The 15,531-nt window shown below is 53.1% G+C and overlaps 1 protein-coding gene across 15 annotated transcripts in view; it reads right to left on the bottom strand.

The window, feature by feature from the left end:
- The window catches only part of TRAK1 (trafficking kinesin protein 1), a 98,685-nt gene that overhangs the window by 39,973 nt on the left and 43,181 nt on the right, over nucleotides 1-15,531 (bottom strand). For 7 of the 15 annotated variants that reach the window (XR_013814893.1, XR_013814894.1, XR_013814895.1 and 4 more), the window contains exon 1: nucleotides 10,837-11,322. The exons of 5 other annotated variants lie outside the window; for them this stretch is intronic. Coding sequence is in view for 3 of the 10 variants with exons in the window: in XM_079795764.1 (XP_079651890.1) it covers nucleotides 10,837-10,954 (118 nt within the window). In the remaining 7 variants the exon portion in view is untranslated. Of the gene's footprint in view, nucleotides 1-10,836; nucleotides 11,325-15,531 lie in introns of those variants that run through there. 3 more of the 15 variants (XM_079795767.1, XM_079795768.1, XM_079795764.1) reach the window with 2 other exon arrangements.

Genomic DNA, 15,531 nt, shown 5'->3' with positions numbered 1-15,531 from the left:
TGTGGTACATATATACAGTGGAATACTACTCGGCCATGAAAAAGGTGGAATGCTGCCATTTGTGACAACATGGGTGCCTCTTCAGAGTATCACTCCAAGTCAGGCAGAAAAGGACAAGAACCGTTTCACTCTTACGTGAAATATAAAACAAAAAGCAACAAATGAACAAATAAAACAAACTCACAGATACAGACAACAGAATGGTGGCTACCAGAAGGGAAAGGGAGTGGGGGGAGGATGAAGAGGGTAAGGGGGGTCAAATACATGGTGACAGGAGACTGGACTTCAGGTGGTGAGCATATTATGGAATATACAGATACTGTGTTATAAAGCTGTACACCCGAAATTTATAGGATGTTAATTAACCAATGTTACCCCAATAAATTTAATTTTTAAAAAGAAAACAAATGACCATGAAACTACCGATGAGCCATCTAAAAAAGCAGTTTCAAAACTGTGCCTGTGTATCAGGCACAAAGGGACGTTGGTTTTGCCAAGTTCAACCCACACAGCACTCAGCACCACCCGGTTTCATTTCCCAGTTCCAGGGAAGAGCCCAAAGCTCTGAGGGGGTGGAGCAGGGGCGGCGGGGGGCGGGGGGGGGGGGTGACCTCAAATTTCTGCAAGGCCTTGACATTGTGTGTGACATATTTAGAGGTGGTGCCGGGGGTAAGGCACTAGGTGGACAGGGATCTGGCCTCATACAAACTGAGCAAACCAAAATAGGTCAGCAGCACAGCCACCAAAGTTATCACCGAGACCAATAGGAATCACACACCATGGAGACCTCACAAACCATAGAGACCCAGCCCCAGGGACAGAGAGGGACCCTTCAGAAAGCAGCTATTGGTACAATCATTAAACAAACAGTCTTAGCTGGTACTTTCATGATGGCACACCGCCCCCCCCCCCCCCCCCCCGCCTCCAAATGGCCTAAATTCTAAGGCTTTGCAACCAGATTCCATACCATGAGAACTAGGGTGACAGAGGTTTTTAATCCACGCCCAAAGGACCTCCATTACTGAGGCACATGTGACAGAGTGAAATGCTCCCTCTCTCTGACTCTGTCTTAATTCTAGCCTGCATTTCTCCCAGGGCCTTCAGGGAAGTAGCTCCTGCTATCGATGTGCTAATTACAGAGGAATCCTGCTTGAGGCTGAGCTTTCTGCAAAGGTTTTGCAGGAGCCTCAAGACCAGACACAGATCAGCAGGGGTCAAGGAACCAGGGAACTAGGCGATTTACAAATCTCACGCTCTTCCTTGGATCCCTGCCGGTGCCTACGCGTCACACACTCTTGCCCATTCTCCCTTCCCTTGGCATGAAAGAAGCCTGAATTCTGGGCTCTCTTAGGATGGATTGGCGGGCGCTTTAAGGCAACTCCCTCCCATCTTCTCAAGCTGGAGCCTTCATATATATTTTTTATTGATTTTTTTTTACAGAGAGGAAGAGAGAGGGATAGAGAGTTAGAAACATCAATGAGAGAGAAACATCGATCAGCTGCCTCCTGCACAACCCCTACTGGGGATGTGCCCACAACCAAGGTACATGCCCTTGACCGGAATCGAACCTGGGACCCTTCAGTCCGCAGGCCGACGCTCTATCCACTGAGCCAAACCGGTTGGGGGCCAAGCTGGAGCCATCTTGATCAACAAACTTTTCCTAACTCCAAACTCTGATGTTGTAAATATTGGCGTTTATGAAATGCCAGGCACGTGATCCTTGAATTGGTAACACACACACACACACACACACACACACAGAGAGAGCAATATTTCATAACATGTATAATTTACGGGGCTCGTAAGAGACTGCATGCAGGCCACTTTGGGACGGGGTGCCTCTGTTCTCCCTTCCACTGGGGAAAAAGCTCGTGCAATGACAGGAGACGTTCGTCTGCTGAAAAATCTCAGGGTTGTTTTGTTTTACATCCGTGGCAAGGAGCTGGTTTGCAGTCCAACAAACACCAAGAAGGTAGCACGGGCTTTATTCGGTGGAGGAAGGAGTGAACGCAAACGGATGTAGGGCCAAAGTATGAGCTCTTTTGAAACCTGCCCCTTTCGGGCTAAATAATAACTTCTTAGTTAACTCTTCTTAACTAGGATGCTAGAGAGTTCGGCTTTGGGACAGCCCACGCGAGGCACCTGGGGACGGTATTACCTGCCAACCTCAGGAGCATCGCGAACGGCAGCTGCAAGCGAAATGCAATCGGTCTCTAAATATTTTATTAAACCCGAGTAGCGATCATCTTAGGGAAGGCGCTCGGAGAAATCTGACCCGCTGGAATGATTTTACAGCTTTAAGAAGGTGACCTAAAATCTGGTTCCAAATCTGAAACCCAAGCAACACAGGGACCTGGCAGCCAGGAGAGGGGGCTCCCCTTCCCCGCCTCTCCCCTAGGCAGCCTCTCCCCGACCCAGTGCTTCATGGCAGGAACCCTCACCCTCACCCCTGCATCAAGGATGGCCCAGCCTCAGGCACTTCCCTTCCCCTCACCTCCCTCGGAGCTGCCGGGTTGGAAAAGGCAAGGAGAACGTGTAAGGGTTGGTTTAAACCAGAATTGAACATGATGGAGGTGGAGTCCAGCTCAAATTGCTGTAAAAAGTTCATCAGTTTGAGGTCCTGAGAAATCTTTAAGTGAAGACTCCTAGGCTGCCTTGAAAATTAACAAGAGTTAATTTTCCAGCTGTAGGGCTGCCATGCTCTGCCCAGAGCAGATAAGCTACATGGAGCCCTCCAGCCAGCTGGCGGTGGGCAGCAGCATGGAAACAGACCACAGCTGTCACCAAAGGCCCAGAGAGGTTAAACAACTCATCCAACGCCACACAGCTAGCAAATGGTGACCTTCAACATCAGAAGGGCCTCCTAACAGGGCAGCAGGCATCATCTATGAAGTCCCTGACGGCCCTGGAATTTAACGGGCTTTCTTGATTGATCCCCGCAACTCAGCAGCACCGACTTTACTTCTAGGTTATTTTATACTAGCAGCCCAGTGCATAAATTCATGCACGGGTGGGGTCCGGCCAGCCCACCCCAATTGAGGCCGATTGGGCCAGGCCAGCTGGATGGAGGGGCTGTGGGCGGTTGGCCGGCTGGCCCCTGCTCCCTGGTCCATCTCCAGGTTGAACTATCAGTCGAATTCCCAGTCGAGGGGACAATTTGCATATTAGCCTTTAATTATATAGGATTGATTAGAACATTGTTTTTCCACTTTTCAGAACCCAACCTTCAGTTTCCCCTCCCCAGTTATTTCTCGGCCTATCTTCTGTGCCTCAGCATCCGTGTTTATTTATTTTTTTTAAAATATATTTTATTGATTTTTTACAGAGAGGAAGAGAGAGGGATAGAGAGTTAGAAACATCGATGAGAGAGAAACATCGACCAGCTGCCTCTTGCACACCCCCTACTGGGGATGTGCCCGCAACCAAGGTACATGCCCTTGACCGGAATCGAACCTGGGACCCTTGAGTCCGCAGGCCGACGCTCTATCCACTGAGCCAAACCGGTTTCGGCTGTGTTTATTTTTTCTTTTTAAGTACCTTTTATTTTCTACACTCTTTGTTGTAAAAAGTATAGGGATGTTAAATAACTTTCAAAATAGTCGTGTGCCCCCTAGAAATCCTGATGAGTCTGCTCGAGATAGGAGCTGGGACCTGGGTGTCAGAGCAAAGCAGGGCCCACAGATCAGTGAACTATCCCTCCTCACTCTGACCAGCAGCAGCAGGTGTCAGGAAAAAAGGCACCCCTAAATCTGGCCCCTGATCCCGCAGGAAATGAACCTCGTAATAAACCCTGTTCAAAGGAACAAGGGGTGGAAGGCTCCCCACCTGAGAGCCACAGCGAGAGAGCTTCCCATAAATTCTAAATGAGCCGCCCCGATGCCAAGTTTCCAGGCGTTACGAGATGTCCTTCAAAGCGGTGTCCACGCTCTTGAACCGAATGTGTCAATGCTCTGCTTACAGACCTTCTCCAGCTCTGCGGCCGCCTGCAAGCGGCAGCCTCAACCTCTAAGACACGGGGACCACCCTCACCTGGCCCCGGCCTACCTTTCTCGCCTCCTCACCGGCCACCAGTGCCCATTTTCCACCACAGCTCATCTACCCCCAATGATGCCGCTCAGGTGTCTGGCCTGGCACTGCTATTTCCTTCTGGGGGGACTTTCTCCCACGTCTCCGTCTGGGGACTTCCTGCCCCTCCCCACGGCCCAGCAGGAAGATGGTAGCCGACCCCTATCCAAGTCTCACCTCTTGGGTCCACTATTGTAAAACTCGTGGCTTTTACAGGGCCCTTCCCTTGGAAGTGTGAGAATAAACAAACCATCTTTTCTGTCAAAGTAACAGTTTAGACAGCCGCCATTTTGGACTGCCTGACTTGGCAGCCGCCATGTTGGCCGCATGGCTTGCAGCTCCCCTGGGGGCCGCCATCTTGAAACAGCAAAGGCCAACCCCTCCCTTTGAATTAGCCAATCTCGAAAGACTGTGTGCCTGAGCTCCAATCAAGAGCAAAGGACAGGTCACGTGCATAAGGGATTATAAACCCAAGCAGCCCACCTGCTTGGTGTGCACATGCTTCCAGACCATGTGTGTGCACCCTTCTACGTAGAAGTAAATGTGTTTGCCGTGCTGCCTGGCTCCCGAGTGTTTTGTATTCTACCAGAACCCCTGACTTGGGGGGCTCGCCTTATTTCTAACAGAAGCCATATGCAGACATCTAGAAGGGGCCGAATTGGCGAAGTGCTTTTGAGGGGCCATCACCCAACTGCACGGCAGCCAGGCCCGCTTATCCTGGCCAGACACGTGCTGGTGGGTGGGACACGTGTCTCCCACACTTGATGGCAGGGAAACTCGGGCTCTGAGAGGTCAGATGACTTGCCTAAGGTTCCAAAACCTTTAGAAGTCTCCTGGGCGCCTACCCTAGAGAAACAAAAACATATGTCCATACAAAAACCTGTGCATGAATGTCGCAGCAGCATTCCTCATTATAGCCAGAACGTGGAACCCACCCACATGACCCCCAAGAGCTGAGTGAATAAACAAATCTGGCATATCCACACAGTAGAATATTAGTCGGCCACAAGAAGGATGAAGTACCCATACATGCTACAACACGGGGGGACCTCAAACACCTCCTGCTCATAAGGCTGACACAAAAGACTGTACATTGTACAAGGTAGCCAGTCTAGGCAAATTAGAGGGACAGAACGAGGATCCGTGGTTGCCTAGATTGGGGGTGGGAACGGGATGGACTATAAACAGGCATGAGGGATCTCATGGGAGGAGGGGGATACAAATGCCCTAAAACTGAATTAAAGCGGTGATGGTGGCACAACTCAGTGAACTTACTAAAAATCATCAACTTGTCCACTTTCAAATGGGTGACTTCTATGGTATGTACATTGTGCCTCGATATTTTAAGTTATCAAATAACATGCAAACAAGCAACCCTGAACTGCATACGCCATATCCCAACCACTTCCCCATTACACAACAGTGTAAAAGCATTCTTTATTATCTCAAGCCCGACCAAGCCCTCCTCAGCCGTGTTCTCAGGTAACTGTTAGGAAGAGCCAATCACCCAATGAAACATGGAAGGTACTAGTCTGCCCCACAGACACCAGGCTATTGTTAATTAGATAACTGTCATTAAAATGTGCTCAGATGGCGGAACAATTTCATGACGGACCCAGAAGAAACTCTCTCGGCTTTCTGAGACGAGTCTGACTTTGGACTTTCTTCTCAGGCACAACACTCGCCTGCCTCCTCCCAAGTCAGGGCCACCTCTGGGAGGTTCGGCCAACCCCTCGCTTAGCTGTTGTCCTCCAATATCTACCAAGTAATTTAGACTTGACCCAATAGCCCAAGTAACCTACTAAGACCCATAAGACCTACATTATTTGGTTTAGAAAACAAAATATAACTATTTTCATAGGGCCCTTGAAATAGCTACAGCTGCAATGAACCTAATTCTTACCAGTGTCCCATGTCCCTTCCCACCTGGTACTTTAAAAAAAAAGGGGGGAATAGATTTTGTTTTGCTCTCAGACCCGTTTTTGCAAGGAAAGGCTCACTTCTAACCAACACCCCAGAGAGGGGTGTATTTCTTATCACCCCGAGATAAGCACGTGTCCTGGAGAGTCGTGAGGAAAAAAAGAAAGGGGCAACCTCAGGTCCAAGGAGACGCAGAGAGACGGGGAGGCGGAAAGTTGCTAAGAAAGAAGCCGCATCAACGAGAAAGACACCAACGGATGAGCACCTGTGGCCTGAAGCCAGCAGCCAACGGGCCGAGGGGAGGTGCTGGTTTCTCAGGGCAGCCTCTGGGGTGCCCAGGTGGCAGAGCCAGCCCCGAGGCCAGCCCACTACCAGGAGCAGTCTGCTGGGCCCTCGCCAGCGTCTGCACGGTGCCTGGTCTCTGAGAGAGGCGTCACGTGCCAAGAGAAGGGACCTGACGATACAGCTCCGGCTACATTTTCCTGCCCAGGAGCCTCATGGACTGAAATCTCAGTGTGAGGATTTCACTGAGAAGGTAAGACACACGCACGAATTAGCATAATTCACGGGCACTGGCAGAGGCCACGGCAGCCTGCGTGCCAGGGCCCCAGAGCAAGTCACTGCAGAAGCAGGGAGAAGAAATGAAATGACCATTGCGTATCGACAACGTGCCAACTGCCACCCGGGGCATTTTACAAATATTATTTCACTTGAAACCCAGAACAACACCATTATACAAATACGATCCCCACTGAACACACCAGACAGAGAGAGAGGCCAAATGGCTTGTCCAAGGTCAGGCAGGACAGAGCCATGGACTTGAACCTGGTCTATTAGATGCCTCAATCACTTCCTACCCCCGAGGCTGGAACACTCAGTGTTGATCTAAGGTGGCCATTCACCACCAGGGTGGTTGACAAGGGCCTGCGGGTGATAACCCAAGGGCTCTTGTTTGCATTCATCCTGGGAGGAAAGTGATACTATTGTCCACCTTTGAGACTTGAAGGACGTGCCCAAGGTCACAGAGCTGTTCGGGAAGGGCCCTGATCTGTTCGACCCCCCACGCTGACACTCTAAACTGCTGAGTAAACAAATGAATCCTACCCTCAACCAGTTCTTGGCCTAGTTGAGAAGGTAAACATGCATAAATTAGCATCATTCAGAGGCACTAGCAGGAAGTGCATGGCGAGAGCTGCTCTCACCATGGGGAGTTTCAGAGAAGGCTGGGAATGGCAGGGGGTCAGAGGGTAGGCGTCACAGGTGCCAGACGTGGGCAGAGCAGCAGGAGGACCCAACATACACAGACCATGGGTGAGCTTTGCTCATGGCCAGCCCTGGGGTGACCCTGGTACCCGCACCTCAGGAAGAGGACCACCCTGAGCAACTGACATCCTTGGAAGCCTGCGTGGGGTTGCCATGGATACTAACAACAGAAACCCCAGGCTGGACCCAGGTGATAAACACCATCAGCAAAGAGACCTTTGGAATAGTGCTGAGGGCTGAACTGATAAGCGGGGTCAGCTCCCTCCTCCTCTGTGACCCGAGGGGAGAGAGTCCTGCCTGGCACCCGCATGTGCTGCCAGCCGCACTGTCAACACAGCCACAGGGTGGGAGGGGTCACCTCTGGGACTCAGCACACCCGCAGGCAGCCACACCAGTGAGGCCAGCGCTGCCCTCCAACAGGAGGGTAGACTCCATTTGCGCAGTTTCTCGTGCTTGGCTTTGGAACCCACTGGAGAGCGTGGACGGCCCAGCAGGTGCAGCTGCAGCTGTGGACAGAGACTTGTGGGACCGGACCCAGGCAGGCCCTCGGGCCCTGGGTTCCCACTGCCAACTGACATTTGTTCATCTCTGCTTCTCTGGACGATGTCTGGCGGCTAGTAGTCACCACCTGAGAGCGACCCTCTGTGCAAAGGGCCGATGCTGCCCCCGGCTCTCCGCCACCTCTAAGGACCGGGCCCACTGTCTCCCGCAGCCAGGGCGCTCAGAAAACCTAAACACTGAGACTGGAAGCGCAGACCATCCGCGGGCTCTTCCCCAGTCCTGCCAGGGGCGGAGTGACCGCTCTTGCCACTGGGTAGCAGCCTCAGAAGTGCCCCGGTGAGGAAGGATCACCAAGCTGCTGCTTTAAGCATTTCCTTAAGAAAGCCACGGGGATCTGCCACGCGGCAAACCACAGGCACGGAGGGCAGCACTTCACGCTCCGCCAGGGTTCCGCTGGCGCCAGGGGTGGGGCTGGGACCAGCGGTGTGGCCTGCAGCTTCACTCCCAGCAGCCCGGCTGGAGCTCCCCGGAGCCCAGGGGCCTGGGAAGCCGAGCCAGGCCGCCCTCCCGGGCGCCACTCCGCATGACCCTGCCTGGGGTCAATTCCGGTTCTGCACCTGCTAGTCTTCAGAGAAGACACGGAGCGGGATATTCTCCCTCCCAGGAGACTGCGCTATGGGGAGGAAAGGGACTCCACGCGCGTAGGGCCTGGGTGTGGCGGGAGGCAGGGCGAGGGCCGGCTCTGTGCCTTCAGCCCGGGGCCTCTGGACAGGGACAACCTACCACACCGCAGGTGCTTGGACTGCAAAGGGGAATGGCTTGATCTCAAAGGCTGTTCCGAAGACGACATGGGCGACATGAAAAAGTGCCCATCACCCCACAAGGTGAGCGGGAGAGGACGGGTGTCTCCTGCATCCGTCGCTAGCGGAGCAACCCAAATACGAACGTGGCCCTTTGGTTTCCAACCAAGAGCATCTCTCTGAAACCAGTTAGCGTAGAAAGCCACCTGAGGACACGGCGTGTCCACACCCCACACGTTTCCACTGTTCACAGAGCACTTGTCTCCCACACAGGGCACTGGCTCCCCATGCACTCAACAAAGGGGGGTGTGACGGTGTCGGAGAAAAACGGGTTGCTCAGGTTCCCAGGAACACTGGCCACAGAAACCGACCCTTCCCAACCAAACCTCTGCCTTCCCGGTCCACGCCACAGACGTCCCTCCGGCCAGGAGCAAGCCTGGCGAATTGCACTTTACCAAGAGAGCTAAGCCCGTGGTCGGCAAACTGCGGATCGCGAGCCACATGCGGCTCTTTGGCCCCTTGAGTGTGGCTCTTCCACAAAATACCACGGCCTGGGCGAGTCTATTTCGAAGAAGTGGTGTTAGAAGAAGTTTAAATTTAAAATATTTGGCTCTCAAAAGAAATTTCAATCATTGTACTGTTGATATTTGGCTCTGTTGGCTAATGTGTTTGCCGACCACTGAGCTAAGCAGGTTGGCACTAAAGTGTCCTCTTTTTTTTTTTTTTTAATTTAAGGTTACTGTCCTGAAAATATTATTAACACGTCAGAACCACAGCCTTCAGTGTAGAACCAGCAGGTCCAACGATTGGTGTTTTAAAAATCATCTTAGTCTCTTTTAAGGCAACTGCGCATCATCTCATGCTTTCACATACACAAGAACCCGCTCAAGGTCCTGTTAAAAGGCAGGGGTCCGGGTGGGGCCCAGGAGTCTGCATTTCTAGCAAGCTCTCGGGTGATGCGGGGACACGGGCGGCATGCGAGGCAGCCTGGCTCTGAGGGACAGAGCTGATCCGTGCCACGGGGCTGGCCCTGGCTCCGCGGGAGCAGATGGGCGCCTTTCCCTAGCCTAGAGCGTCTCCAGGAACCCGGCAAATGCACAGTCCCCCTCCGTCTGTCACTCCTCCCTGCTTCCCCCTCTCCGTGTCTTTCATGAAGAGGCCCGGGGGAGGGGGGGCGCCCCCTTGCTTGCTTCTGGCTGTTCTCCTCGCTTCCCCCCTTTTTCCAATTCAATCCGTTTAACTGTCCTGAAGCATTTATATTTTCAAAATATATACCGTTTGTATGTGGCCAATTCTAAATAATTTCAAAAGTAAAAGTTATGCGGAGACATGAAAAGAGGCCACCGCCCTGCAGAATTCTGAAAGGGAATTCCAACTGTTCCTACTCAAGACCTAAAGAACATCCATGCAGTCACTGTTAAATGTCCCGTTTTACCCCCCAGACCCCTTCCTCCGGGCTGCGGGTTAAAGCCCCACAAACCCAGTTAGGAAACTGACACCCCGCACATGGGCACACCTTTATTTAACTAACACCCTCCCTCTTCGCCAAAAGCAGCACCCCAATACAACACAGCACCCCAATACAGCACAGCACCCCAATACAGAACAGCACCCCAATACAGAACAGCACCCCAAAACAGCCTGGTGGTGGGCTCCCAGGTGATGTCAGTGTCAGCCTTGGACTTCTGTATCTGAAATATTTCTAAACTTTTTTTTTAAATCCCTATCTCAAATTAGTCATTAATAATATTTTAAAATAACGCCAGCACAAAAACATGTGTTATTTATAATGACTCAGCCTCTTGCCCATTAACTTACTAAAACTTGTTCAGTCCCAAGAAAACAAAACTCTTAAAACAGAGTATTGGGATGCCACGAAGGGGAAAAAAAAAAAAAGGTAACCACTGATATTTGCAACAACAAGTAGGAACTTCAAAGACCTTGGCTAAGCCACAGCAGCCTGATAAAATAACACGCACGGTTTGATTCCATTTACATGGATCCCCAAACAAGCAAAACAAATCTCAGGTGACACAAGTGCGACGTGGGTGGTCTCCCGGGAGGCAGGTGTGAGCCGGGGACTTGGGGGGGGGGGGGGGCCTAGGAATGTGTCTCCCATGGTGGCTTCACAGGAGCGTCACTCAGCCCCTTTCCAGGGGAGCTCCCTGGTGCTTGACGTTACAGCTCAATAAGAAAAGGAAAGAGCGCTGTGAGCTCAGGGAAGCAGCCGGGCCACCTGGACACCAACAGCAAAAGTCTCCCATCGGGGTGCAAAGCAAGCATTTACCCTCTTCCGCCAGATCCAGGGTGTCCTGCTGCTCCGGGGCCCGCTCCCTCTCTCCATCTCGGCCGTCGCCCTCGTACTCAAAACATTCTTCTTCCCCTCCCTCGTCTCTCAGGGACATTGCCAAAGTCGCCCCAAAGCCAACACATCGCCCTAAGGGGCTGTCGTTGAGGGTGCACCTGGCTGCCCGCCCAGGGGAGCCATCGGGGCGCAGGTCCCCGGGGCACTCGCTGGGCCCTGGCCGGGGGCCTGGGAAATGCCCCGGCTGGGCGGGCGTGGAGGGTGTGCACAGGGCCTTGGCCCAGCATCGCCCAGGACAGACCCGGAAGGGGGTGGTGGCTCCCCTGAGCTGGGAGGAGGGGCGAGGCAGGGTGGGGCGAAGCACCTGCCTGGAATGGAAATGCCCTGCCCAGCCCCGGGCGGGCGACCCTGCCAGGTGCTGTGTTTTCAGTGGGCAGGCAGGCAGGCAGGCGAGGACCTCAGAGCAAGCTCTCCCCCTTGAGGCTTGTCCCCCTCCCCCCTCCCCAGACACAGGACGAATAGTAGCCTCCAGGAAGTCTCAGAGCAACTCTGCCGGGCAACACCCACCGGGCGTGGGCAGGTGCACCTGTGCAAAGGTGGGGCTCTGGCGGGGAGGTGCCAGCGAGGGACCGTCCGGCGCCCTCGGAGGAGGGCTTTCCGGCGGGCTGCTTCGGAAGCAGATGGAAACCTGACTCTGACAGCAGCCTGAGTCAGTGCTGAGCAGAGAAGGAAGCGATGGTTCCGAATTCCAGCAGGAGGGAAACGAAACGGCAGTAACCATGGCCCGTGCTAAGCTTAATTCACCCCCGTCTTCCTCTGGTCATAATAGATTGCGTGCGCTCTTTTCTAAAGTGCGTCTTATAAATCTCACCCTCCACTGGTGTCACAGCGCTTTAATTGCTGGGATAAGGAGAAAAAAAGCAAAAATCTATAGCCTATCCGCGTGCAACACTGCCTGGGAAGGGAACCCGCCGTTTGGGCGCATTTGTCATTGCCGATTCCTCAGCACCGGCTGGCTTGGTCGGTGACAGCGAAGGTGGCAGGTCCCTCCATCAAACCCGCTAAAACGCGGCCCCGGGGCGCTCACGTCTCAGAGCATCACTGCACCTTCTGCAATTTCGGGGCTTCTGCCGCCTCCCGGCTGCACGGGGGCGGGCTCCCTGCTCCTGACAGCCACACGGAGACACCGCCTCGGCCTCTCTGCCCACTCAGCTCCCTCCTCCCGAGGAACTCTCCGCGCGAGGTCAGCAACTAGGTCCCTGGGGCCCAGAGCCCGCCCAGGCAGCCAGCAACGCCCGCTGAATGGCCTCGCTGCCGCCATCAACGTGAACGGGAGACCACCGACGAGGGCCTCTCCGTGGAGAGCCAGAATGCCATCCAGATTTTATTTGAAGATGAAAACCCAGAGAACCTGAACACGACTGCTACCTTTTATAACACTGAGGACACGTTCTTTGTGGGGGGAAAACAAGGAGGTTTCGTAGAAACTCAGCCATCACATTGGGAGACACCTGCAACCGTTTTAGACACAACGTTTACAAAGATACACATTCAGGGAAAATGATCTCTCTTTCATCGCAGTAAATGCTATCAAATTGGAGCCGTTCATTCCATTCAAACGGCAGTGAGCCTGGAGCCCCGGGAGGGGAGGAGGGAGCGTTTGGCCGCGCGCATTACTCACTGGGCGAGGAGCAGACCGGCGATAAGATGCGCAGGATGCTGGGCCGGGCCCGCGTGCAGGTTAATGAAAACAAAGGCTGGTTTCATATCTTAGGAAACAGTGTTAACTGATTTGACTCATAACCAAGTTGGTGATAGTCACCCTTTCGCTGAAATCCAGGCTACCCTTAACAAACGGTGTCCAAGTCTCTATATATTATTACACAATATATATTAAATATATCACTTTAAAAAAACACATTTGGGATGTGGCTTTTTTAAAAAATATTTTATTTTATTTTTAATTTTTTTATTGATTTTTTACAGAGAGGAAGGGAGAGGGATAGAAAGTTAGGAACATCAATGAGAGAGAAACACCGATCAGCTGCCTCCTGCACACTCCCTTCTGGGTATGTGGCCGCAACCAAGGTACATGCCCTTGACTGGAATCGGACCCGGGACCCTTGAGTCCGCAGGCCGACGCTCCATCCACTGAGCCACACCGGCCAAGGCTAGGGATGTGGCGTTTTGAACACCAAACCACCCTAGACTCTTCACGCCACCCCATTTCTCTAGGTTTCATCATTTTTCAGGCTATCCATCCCTCCACCACCCGAATCTCCCCTCCTCCCCTCCCTCCCTCCCTGTGGGGTGTGAGGGAAGTCTCAAACCTCATCTATAACCGCATTCACGTCAAGGTTAAAGGCAGGGCTGGGCCAAAGAGCGTCCTCTCCGACAGAGCAGTTTGTCCGAAAGCCAAAGCTGAACATGACCCCTAAGGACCAGTGAGAAAGCCTGGGACTCTGTGCCAAGGAGAGGCAGGGACGGGGCGTGGGGCCCGGGTGGCCCGGCCCGGCCCTGGGAGGGTCAAACAGCGGGTGTGACTGTTGCCCCAGAGGCGAGGGCCAGCCAGGGGCCCAGAGCAGGGAGGCAGGGAGTGAGTTCCTGACCGTCTCCCGTGGGGAGGGCCGAGGAGGAAGGTGCCACCCGCCTCCTGCAGGGCCAAGGGATGTCCTTCTGTGCGTGTCCCTCTCCAGACCCCCTCGGCCCTGTGCTGTCCAAAGAGCAGCCACAAGCCCCTGGGGCCATTCGTGTTTCAATGTAAACAAAACCCAACATGCAGTCACACCGGCTACATTTCAAGCGCTCCACAGCCGCTCTGAAGAGCACGGGAGAGAACGTTTCTATCGTCACAAAGAGGGCCCTGCTGTTCGAGAGGCGAGCTCTACACGCCTTGGCCTCCTAACCTGGGTCTCCCCGTGGCCTCTGCTCCCACCTGACACCCCCAAACACACACACTCCCCCACACACCCCTGTCCTCTACAGAAACACAGCTCTAAAACCGTGGCTTCCCTCTAGACCAGTGGTCGGCAAACTCATTAGTCAACAGAGCCAAATATCAACAGGACAACGATTGAAATTTCTTTTGAAAGCCCAATTTTTTAAACTTAAACTTCTTCTAACGCCACTTCTTCAAAATAGACTCGCCCAGGCCGTGGTATTTTGTGGAAGAGCCACACTCAAGGGGCCAAAGAGCCGCATGTGGCTCGCGAGCCGCAGGTTGCCGACCGCTGCTCTAGACCTCCGCTCCTACATCTGCGGGAAAACATCCCTTGCACTTTAGCAGAGCTAGTGATGAAAAACTCAGTTACATTTTACAGTTTTACACTTCATTCCCTTTCAAACATGTTACCTGAACAGCCACCAGAAGAGTGCTGTCCGGGAAGGGAGACGTGAACCCCTACCCCCAAAGGTACCCCCACAGAGCACAAGATGGAAAACGGGAGGCGAGGCCTGCTCACACTGCTGGTCACAGAGTGCAGGGAAATGAGAAAAACCATCTCAGAGACCCCGCCACAGCTTCCCAATGGACGCTGACAATACCTCTGACGAAACTTCACTCGCATGCCAGCCACCCTCCCCTTGGGGTGGCATTTTAGAGGTCACTGCCACCAAGGGAGCAACAGCACGCCTGACTGCCCTTGCGCACTGCCGTGGGGTTTCGCTGTAAAGTCACAAGTCACAGGACCGGCTCCAACCACCGATCTGAGTTTCCCCATTTATAAATTCACTGTTAGCCACACCATCTCCTGCCCCGACATTCAAACCTCTAACATGTAAGAGGAGGAAAGGAGGCTGGATGGGTTGCAAAAAATAACTGCCGCCCTGGCCCGCCTGGCTCAGTGGGTTGGGCGCTGTCCTGCGCCCCGAAAGGTTGCTGTTTGATTCCCGGTCAGGGCACGTGCCCTCATTGCAGGCTCGATCCCTGGTAGGGGGCATGCAGGAGGCAGCCCATCACATTTTCTCTCTCACATCAATGCTTCTCTCTCTCTCTCTCTCTCTCTCTCTCTCTCTCTCTCTCTTTCTCTCTCTCTCTCTCCCCCCCCCTTCCTCTTTCTCTAAAAATCCATTTCAAAGGTTAAAATAACTGCAGCAAGGAACGGGTAGTCAAAATACTATACCTTGTTCCATTGACCATGTACCTTTCCAAAGGGATTTTTATTTTTATTTATTTATTTTAAATATGTTTTATTGATTTTTTACAGAGAGGAAGGGAGAAGGATAGAGAGTTAGAAGCATCGATCAGCTGCCTCCTGCACACTCCCACTGGGGATGTACCCGCAACCAAGGTACATGCCCTTGACCGGAATCGAACTCGGGACCCTTCAGTCCGCAGGCCAACGCTCTGTCCACTGAGCCAAACCGGTTAGGGCTCCAAAGGGATTTTTAAAAGGAACTTAATAGCTAGTACCATTTCTGAGGAAATGCCATTACGCACTGGCCCGGCATGCCACTGTTGACAGAGAGCTCTTGCTTTTATGGACACGCTTTCCCCTTTCGCAACATCTACGGTCCGTGTGCTTCTGCCCATTTTCCAGGTGGAGAATCTGGGTTGACAGAGGCTCCCTGAGGTCCTGGGAGGTGCCCACCACGCAGCCCCCGAGAGCACAAAACAGGCCTCCAATGAAACGTCAGGCCAGGGCTCTGCCGTGCCATCTCTTTCTCGAACAGCGACAG

This window comes from Cnephaeus nilssonii (assembly GCF_951640355.1).
Source record: "Cnephaeus nilssonii genome assembly, chromosome: 17".
NCBI lineage: Eukaryota > Metazoa > Chordata > Mammalia > Chiroptera > Vespertilionidae > Cnephaeus > Cnephaeus nilssonii.
Note: the sequence above shows the minus strand (reverse complement) of the source record. Positions and strands in the feature narration are given on the sequence as shown.